Below are 10,111 nucleotides of genomic sequence, written 5' to 3'. Positions count from 1 at the left end.
GGGCAGCTAAAGGAAGCAGAATTGGATAAGCAGAAGACGAATGGATGGAGGGAGGGAGGGAGCTGTATAATGAGATGCATGCAGGTGATAAGAATCAAAGACAATGAGGCAAGTAAAACTGAAGGCAAGATACTGGAGACAGGTATCTACTAAAATAAAACAGGAAGCGAGAAGCAATAGCTAAACAGGAAATGAGACAAGAATTTAAGGGGAATTGACAGATGAGAAATGGACAAGAAACTGAGGGAACAAACTAAACTGATACAAACTGAAACATAATTCGTGAAAGGAAATATATTAAGTTGAAAAGATAAACACAAAGAAAACTAAGAATTAAACAGAAATTATTCAGTAAGCAAGACATGAGAGCACAAAACCTCAAAATGCTGGGTCAAAGACCTCTGATCATCACACTCCTTTCTGGCTGAAAAATGTAAAATATTATTACTTATTATTGTTAATACTTATCCAATTTTTTTTATTTAGCAAATATATATATATGTATGTATGTGTGTGTGTACATATATGTATACATAAAAATACAAAAAAATTCAGAAGGAACCGTTAATAGGGCCCAATAGTTTCACTATACTGCTGATCAATATTTGATCAAAAGTACTTCAGCAGGATCTTAAAGTATAACTTATTAACTAATGTGTTTCTGTTTCACATGGACCTAAAAAAACATTACAAACACTAAAACCACTTCCTGACATGCAGCAGCTACAATCTAGTATATATGTCTGTACACACAGTACAAGCTGAACATTTCATTCAAGATTTTATACAAGGATAAACTCAAAGTTGTGAACCAAAAACACATTTTTTGTCATATATGTAGCATATGTCTTTTCTACGTCTGTGTCTACGTCATGTGTCTGCTGTTCTGTGTCTTTGTGGTTTACAAAAATGTAGATCAAACTTTTCTTGTGTGGTTTGGAAATTACACTTGTATTTCCAAATTACACTTGTATTTCCAAACCACAAAGTACTTCCATCCATCCTTTTACAACAAGGCAAAAGGTGAGGTACACCATGTGAGAGCTACTAGTCTGTTACAGAGAGACAGACAACTATTTGCAACTATGGGCAATTTAGAGTCGCCAGTTAAGCTAACCCCACTGACTGCATGTCTTTGGACTGTGGGAGGAACCTGGAGTACAACATGAAAGGCAATGGCCAAATTCAAACCCAGAAGGTTCTTGCTATGAAGTGCTAACCACCATGCCATCTGCTGCCCAATGCCAAAGATTTTTTTTCATTTTATATTACTGAGATATCTAGTACGCCTGTAGAAAACATGGGGGGAAAAATAAAGCAGAAATGCTAAAGTGAAAAGACAGGCCTTGCTTACTGAATAATTTCTGTTTAATTCTTAGTTTTCTTTGTGTTTATCTCTTCAACTTAATATATTTCCTTTCATGAATTATGTTTCAGTAATATCTCTCTCTCTCTCTCTCTCTCTCTCTCTCTCTCTATATGTGTGTGTGTGTGTGTGTGTGTGTGTGTGTGTGTGTGTATATATATATATATGTGTGTGTGTGTGTGTGTGTGTATATAGCAGCTTTAAAAAAATGCCAGATTAGCCACTATTAGATCTCAATTTGTTTTTGTTTTGTTTCTCATTTGTTCCTGAGTTTCCTTGGACCTCATCATGATGTCTCATGTCATGATCATGAGGATCTTTTGGTCTACTCCACTTTGTCAAGCAGGTCCTATTTAAGTGATTTCTTGATTAAGTAATCTGGTGTGGCAGTAATCAGGACTGGGTGTGGCAAGAGAAATTAAACTCAGCTTTCCAAAGATGTGATACACCACAGGCAACACTATATTATAACGGGGAGGACAATCACTTTTTAACACAGGGCCATTTAGGGTTGGATTTTTCCCCCCACTTAATAATAAACACCTTCCTTTAACCAACTGCATTTTGTGTTTCCTTGTTTTATCTAATAATTACATTTGTTTGACAATCTGAAACAATTGTGAACAATGTTTGTGAAACAAGTGTGACAAACATACAAAAAATAGGATATCGGGAAGGGGGAAACCCTTTTTCACATTTTAACTAGACATCAAAAGTCCCACAAACATTAAGTTATGGATTTTTTTCCTCTAGTTTTGTTTAAATAGTTGTGTAAAATGAAAAAAACAACAACAACCTTACACCTGAATTATTGCAACTTTTTCCTCCTCACTGTGTATCTAGAAATGAGTAGCATTAGGCAGAGAGCATATTCTTTCCATTTCCCCTGTAACAAAATTGCAGCAGTGTGGTTTCTGATGACATAAGGAAAGAAGGTCCACCTCTAGCCACATAAAGGAAGCTGCTCACACACAGACTGTCACTCAACCTGCAGTGAAACAAGTGACACTAATTACTTAAAACGCTCGCAAAACCTAGACAGAGAACTTTTTAAAAAATCCCAATTCAGCAATTTACTTCGCAGCTATGTGTGATTTTGATCTCTCTCAAGCTCTGGACTGGTAAGTTCAAGAAGTTTTATTCAGTTAAATTTATTTTAAATTTAAGCCAAAAGCTAATGCTTTTACTAAAACTATCATAACAACATAATGTGATTTTTACGTGATTATCGATATGTTAAGTAAAATTCTAAATGTTTTATGCTTTTGATCTCAAACCAGTAGCTAAGGGTGGAGTTTCCCAAAAGTATTTGCAATTATAGAGTTACATCCTGGGTTATTGTTTGTGAAAAGGGAACAGCTCCAGTCTGGCAGCATGTTTCGTTTCCCATTCCCTCACTGTAATCATATTGTACTTACATTCTGTGTTTAAATACATTGCTTGACAAAGCATGGTGTTCACATTACAACAGACATTTGTGTGTATATATATATATATGTAGGCTTATGTTGATAATTCTATACATTTATACGTGTTTTTATTCCATTCAGTGTCTTAAAAATGTTTTATTTCATATTTCAGCTCACCTGAAGAAGGAATTGAATCCACCTGCTTTGACATGAAGGTAAGATTTTTCCCTTCCATAACTTTTTCATCTCATATCTTTACATTGTCACACACATATACATTCAATAAAATTTAATTTAAATGCAGTTTTTAAACAAATTTTACTATTTCAAGAAAAATATAATCTTATTTTGAATTTGATGGCAGTAAAATGTTCCAAAAAAATCTGGGTCAAGGGAAGCATTCGGCTAAAAAAGTGTGGCGAGGTGTGGTCTGTAGCGCCGCATCCGGCCGATACACCGGAACTGCATTAGCTCATCACACCTCCCCTGCATTCAAGTCTGTGCTGGATCCTGACTGTGTTGTTGTTGTTGGTGTGTATGTTCGGCTGCGAGCTAAAAAGCTGCAGCCGTGTCTGTAAAACAGCAACCGTGAATAAAGTACGCTGGAAAGCATGAAAATGTGGTTGGGTATGCCGTGGATCTATTACAGTGGTGCCAAAACCCAGGATTGGGGCACAGCAGACCCAGGGCTGGACCAGCCAGGGAAGACGATGGCCCAAATGGTGGCTGAACTCGCAGCCATGCAGAAGGAGCAGTAGGGAAGAAGGGACGTACTGCAGGACCGGACTGAGGACTGGTTCCAGGTGATTGAGAGTTTGGCAGCTTGGATCTGGTCCTGGCCGACACCGCCGCACCCCCCACAGGCATCCCTGGACTGCATGGGAGTGGATGAGGTCGGGAATGCGCCCATGCCGGTCCACAGGGTGAGGCCAGCCAGGGCACAGCCTACCTCCACTCCCGTAGCAACTCGACGGGTGGGAGCGACTGGTGCCCCTGCAGATGCCTGAACCTGTTCCTGCTCCCCGGAGGAAGGCAGCCGAGCCAGAGGTTGAGGCAGCGTACCACCTGCCCATCTGGAGAAGGAGGTCAGGGCACCAGGAGGACCTATCCGGCAGGGGCCGGAGGTCGAGGCACGTGAAGCACCGGCCAAGCCAGAGGTTGGCGGACTGTCCAGACCGGCCCCGCTTCTATCAGAGGCTGGCATGCTGTGTTGTCCAACGCAACGGCCACCTGCCAAGCCGCCCGGGAGCCTCGGCCCACGGCTGCGACTACTGCATTCAAGCCTGTGCTGGGTGCTGACTGTGTTGTTGTTGTTCGTGTGTATGTTCAGCTGCAAGCTGGCAAGCTGCAGCCATGTGTTTGTAACAGCAACCGTAACAATAAAGAAGTATGCTGCAAAGCATTGTGTTTGTTACAGTAAGTAGCAGTAAGTAATGCAAAAGCGATTCAAACATATCACCATTTTCTCTGGACCATGGCTCAATTCAAATGGACTGAGGTTTGCCAGTGTTGTAGATGGAAGGTGCACCCAAAGCAGCACGTCACAGATGAAAGGTAGCTTCATTACCAAACTCTTACAAAGATGCAAAAGTTCAAATCAGGGGTAAAAAAATCAAACAACCAAGACTCTTTGAGGAAACATACTACTAAGGAGGGTCAACCACAAGGGACGATGTGACAAAGGACAAGGGGACACAATAAATACATAACAGGTAATGAGGGGAGAGGAAATAGGTGGAAAACACAATGGGAGCAAATCAGAAGTAATGAGACAAAGGAAGTAGCACTCAACACAACAACACATACAATTATGGCATGCACATTTGTAAACAGTTCATGTAGAGTCCGAATGTGAGTGGCTGGAGAGATGAGGGTTACTCTGGACCATGGTCCCTGGTTTTCCTGAGACAGGAGGAGCTGGTGATGGCCTCTGAGGGTGGCAAAGGCAGCTTTCCTACGTAGCTTTCCTGTTCTCAGTTCTCAAAACCCATAGCCACCAACTCAGGGACCTGGACAGAGGCAAAGTGGAAAACCATTCTCTTTTGGATAAAAGCATGGAAAGCACCATGCTTTCCACACTAAAGAGGGGGGGACCATAGCATTTTATTAGCGCTTATTTCAAAAGCCGGCATCTCTGATGGTATGTGAGCATGTTAATGTCTATGGAATTGGCTTGACTGACTTGAACATCTGCAAAGATAACATCAGTGTTAAAAGGTATACACAGGTTTCAAAGCAACATATGCTCCCATCCATTTTCAAAGAAGGTGAGATATTGTGCTGTCATCAAATTCAAAATGACCATACTTTTTCCTTAAGATGGTACATTTTCTCAGTTAATTCTCAAAATGAAATATTGGTTTATGAGAGTTGCAAAACTTTACATTCAACACATTACATTCTTTTGGGCAGTGTCTAACCCAGGGGTGGGCAATCTCAGTCCACGAGGGCCGGTGTCCCTGCAGGTTTTAGATGTGTCCTCGAACCAACACAGCTGATTTAAATGGCTAAATTAGCTCCTCAACATGTCCTGAAGTTCTCCAGAGGCCTGGTAACGAACTAATCATGTGATTCAGGTGTGTTGACCCAAGGTGAGATCTAAAACCTGCAGGGACACCGGCCCTCGTGGACTGAGATTGCCCACCCCTGGTCTAACCTATTGGGCATTGTTTTGTACTTGCAAGAGTGTACAAAAATAGTGTAGAAAAAAGTGTACATAGGCAACAATATATCTAAGTGAGAGGTACAGAATAACATTTTTTATAGAGCAATGTTGAGGTTACGTAACTTGTCCTGAGCTGCATTATTTTTGTCCCACCATAAACTTTGTATGGCATGGATGAGAAGAAGCAGCAGAAGTTTGACTTCTTGTTTTTCTGCTTTGTATTATGCAGGAGGTTGAAAGTGAGATCTTCAGACTTAATGAGGGTTTGGAGCTGATGGTTTCCCACAACAGAAGGACCATGCAGAGTGTGGCTCTTTTAGTGCTGGGGGTAAACAGGATGAAAAAGCCACTTACTCAAAGTGACAGGAAGCTCAGTGATGATGATGTCATGAACATCATAGACAGTGTAGTGAAAGGTAAGTAATAATATTGTTATACAATATAAAAAAAATTCCTCTTATGGCTTATATAATAAAAATAAAACCACACAGTTAACACACTGCTGTGAAGAAATACAAAATTTCTGCTGTTTAGCCCTTTTAATTGTATTTCTCTTGTTTGGGTACATGAAGGTGACATATTCTCATACAACAGATATTGTGGGCAACCACATAAGTAAACTGATGTCTATATTTAGGCACTGTAAAAATGAGACAGTGCTGCCATCACCAGGTCAAATTGGAGATTACAAAATCTGCCCTCTATACAGTTATCATACAAAATGCTGTTATTAAAAAATTTGGATCAAAAACACGTTTTAAATAAAAATAGTACAAAAAATGCTTCATTTTCATAGTCCCACTGAAAATTAAAAGCAACAATTTAATAAATATAATTCTATCATTTAACACGACTCTTATCATCATTGTGTTTTTTCCCTCATTTGCTTGTTCACAAAAGAACAATAAATAAAATAAGTCAGACATTATTGTTTGCCCAATAGTTTTGTAGCAGTATCTGGGTTAAGCATACTGATCACATCATACTGATGTGATTACTGATGTATTTTTTTCTTTACTGAGACCGAGCTGGAGCAGCTCATTTACTATATTAATATGTCAAACATCAATGACAGCTATCAATTTATAATTGAAACTAAAGTGCAATTATGCTTAAGCTGGATAATTTTTTCTGTGTGTGTGTGTTTTTTTTTCTTTTTTAGAAAAACAGAAACTGCTGTTTGTCTAGCTTTAGGTGAATAGAAATTTTTGTTGTTTTTCCTTGTTCTGTTTCCTCTGTCTCTTTAGAAACTGTTTGGACTCCCACCAAAGGAACAAAACGAAGGGACTTCCTGCGTGCCAACAGTGAGAAAGCGTTGACACTGTGTGACAACTCTCAGAAAGATCTTGTCCTGTCAGGAGAGTTACAGCTGCAGGCCATCACTCTGCAAGGGGGAAATTGCCACCGCAAAGGTACACACAGGACACAAAATCATTTACATAAGCAGGTATATTAACGTACTGGTACTAAACTTGAGTATTTCAGGTTCATGCCGCTTTATAGTCCTACTCCACTGAATTTCAGAGGTATTATATCTGATGACCCTCAGCTTCAAGGTTGGAAATGTAACATCAGTTTTAACAATCTAATAACGTTAACCCCCATAAAGAACAGCTGTGTTTACTTCATTAACTAAAAGCAGCTGTTTGAATGTAAGACTTGTAGTTGGAGCAAGTATGTTTAACCTGTTGGACTTTAGGTAGAGAGTGTTATCCATCCGTCCATCACTACCAACTAAAAACAAATGGCCATTCTGCACAACTTCAGTCTTCCAACTACACATGAGCTCCTGTTCTTACTTTTTTTGTTTCCTTACGTTAGTGAATTTTAAAATGTCATGGTACATCCCTTTCTCCGTCCCTCCTGGTGACTCTCCTGGTCTGATTGTCGTCCTGTCTATCAACAACAACCTGTACATGTCTTGCCGCATGGAAGATGATAAAGTTGTGCTGTTTCTGGAGGTAAATATAAATTCACATGATGCAATCCCATTTTATTTCTTTTTAGAGAGTATTAAATAGACAAATTCTCCTTGCCTCCAGCCTCCCGTCTTACCCTGTCCTATCATTTTTATCTGAAAATTATAATGGGGATTTAAGAGGTCCAATATTTTACTTTTTATGTCATACTTTTAAGTTGATGTTTATAGATTTTTACTACTAATATTACAACTTATACAGGAGACAGTATAATTTTTTTTTGTTTTAAAATTATTTACTCTGAGTAGTTTTCCAATAACTTTGACTTACTATGTCTGAACATACCTCACATTACTGCAGAATGTGGATATTTTTCCTAATGATTATGTCCCAGTTTTGACTTTCCATAAACATTTTTCTTTTTCATTGGGACTAAATGTGTTTCCATGCATGCAAAAATGACTGGGAAATGTTTTCTTTTCATCTCTTTCTGCCAGCAATACCATGATGACATTTTAACCGACAGAGACATGGAGCGATTTCTCTTCTACAGGAAAACCACTGGAATTTCTCTAACCACTTTTGAGTCTGTCAAGTTCCGCGGCTGGTACATCAGCACTTCCCAACAGGAAAACCAGCCCGTTGAACTGTGTAAGGTGGATGCTGCCAGCCGTCTTACAAGCTTCAGAGTAAACTAAAAGATGTTGTAGGACCCGAGCATCCGCATGATTTTTGACATAATCACTAGATGAAGCAATTATATATAGTAATGCCTGAGTCTGTAGTGGCAATGTTCTGTACTTATTCAAGTAGAAAAGCTAATGATCTAGTGTAACCTATCAAAAGCACTTTTACTTTATAATACATTTACTTACAACATACTTAAAAAGTAAACAAAGAAAAAAAAACTGGAAAACACGAGAAAATTGTAACAGGATATTCCTTAAAACTACTGATATATTTTCTTTTTTTCTAAAAAGCTATTATTTTGTATTTAAGTTTATGCTATTGCTGTGGCTTTTTAGCTGTTAATGTTCTGATTTAAGTCTTCTGCAGTTTTTTTGTACTAAGACCTTTAGAGGTTAAGCTACGCTATTTAAGTTAAGCTATTTTCTGATATCTGCTGGTGTTGTGGATTAAAAATACTGTTATGTATTTATTTTTTGAATTTCCTCCTTGTTAGCTTGTATTTTGTATTTTTTTAAAACCTCTTTTTGTGAAGAGCCTATATATCTTTAAGAACTTGTAATGTGTCTTCTCTAACCAGTGTAAGGATTTTCAGTACCATATTAAAACAAATGCTTTTCCGCCTATTAAATTAATGTATATCAATATAAAGAACGTTTCAACTGGTAGATCCAATGAACTGAGAACAAAAAGTAAAATTAGTTAACTGTTTGGTAAGAAATTGGGTTGTGAGAGCCTGCTTTAGGAATCTGCAAATAAATAATACCCTAATCTGCTGTACTTCCTACCTATAGATCTTCCTACCAATCTTGGGATATAATTTGGGAAATTACTCTTCATCAGCAATCCTTTCACTTTAGCATTGTTGTAATAGCCGCATTGTGAACTTACATTAATGCATATTCATGTCATAGCTGTTGTAAGCTGAAGGACCAAGTGATAACTGCTACATCTGATTACCTGTGAATTACAAATACATTCATTTCTTGGAGAAATGTTGTCTTTGCATTTATTCAGGATTTATTCAAGACACATGCCTACAGGAGCCTTTTCTTCAGAATAAGCACTATGTAAATCTCAAGTGAAGGAAAGAAAAGCATTGTATATGATGGTATATGCCTGACAGAGTGAATTTTTTTTTAAATTAGGTTTTGTGAAATTATATATACTGATTTTGATTTATTTGTATTTTGTTGCACTATACCTTACATTTGGTGCCTAAAATCTTGTAACTGCATGTAACTGCATTGTCATAATTTATCAAATAAAGAATGCTAATTTTACATATTTAACATTTAATTTGATCACCTTTGCTAATCTTAATTTTATTGCACTTGATCTGTTAAAAACATTTGTCTTTATTATGATTGTTAATCGGTGCTGATATTTATGAAATTTATGTTTGTGTAATTGATTGACTGCTGAAAATGTCTTGTACAACATTGACACGATGCGGAGACTCTAGCAACACTTAAATGTAATGAGAAACATCTTTATTAAGTGACCAACGCATTTCGGCTAATGGCCTTCATCAGAGTCATTGTAAAATGTGAAACAGTTTGTATTCAAATAAAAGACAGGAAACAGAGATTTTTTTTCAAATGGATGAATCACACTTTCACAAACAAACCATGTGACCAATTGACATTTAATGAGGTGGTATTGGCTATTTGGTAAATTGGTTATGTCACAGTCCAGGTGCTTATCCTGTTCCTCCTTCCACAAAGGAGCAGATACCAGTCATGCTCATGGATGAACGTTTTATGGCACTTTTCAGCTCTGCTAGTCTCCCTGTCTCCTGGAGACTGTGCTGGGAGACATGAGAAACTTTCCGGCAATGGCACAAACTGATATAAGGTGGTTGAAGAATTGGACTACCTGCAATGTCTATAGGGTCATAGTATCGCCTCTGTCACTACTGACAGTAACCCCAGCTAAATGAAAAACTAGTTAATAAACAATAAGAAAACATGACGAGGGAAAAAATGTGAATGGCTTCTACAGTGGCTTCCACTAGTGGACTAGTGGAAAAAACAAAACAAAATCAAATCTAATTCACTGTAAT

The 10,111-nt window shown here is 38.0% G+C and overlaps 1 protein-coding gene across 1 annotated transcript; it reads left to right on the top strand.

Annotated features, from left to right (window-relative positions):
- Positions 1-2,335: 2,335 nt before the first annotated feature.
- LOC134631965 (interleukin-1 beta-like) lies at positions 2,336-9,267 on the top strand. The gene is made up of 6 exons (XM_063480541.1): positions 2,336-2,487; positions 2,948-2,990; positions 5,670-5,856; positions 6,688-6,852; positions 7,262-7,401; positions 7,857-9,267. Exons 1-6 carry the CDS (start codon positions 2,453-2,455, stop codon positions 8,055-8,057), a joined length of 771 nt encoding a protein of 256 aa, XP_063336611.1. The 5' UTR covers positions 2,336-2,452; the 3' UTR covers positions 8,058-9,267.
- Positions 9,268-10,111: the final 844 nt, after the last annotated feature.

This window comes from Pelmatolapia mariae, linkage group LG7 (assembly GCF_036321145.2).
Source record: "Pelmatolapia mariae isolate MD_Pm_ZW linkage group LG7, Pm_UMD_F_2, whole genome shotgun sequence".
NCBI classification, from domain to species: Eukaryota; Metazoa; Chordata; class Actinopteri; order Cichliformes; family Cichlidae; genus Pelmatolapia; species Pelmatolapia mariae.
This window is presented reverse-complemented; position numbering and strand designations above follow the sequence as displayed.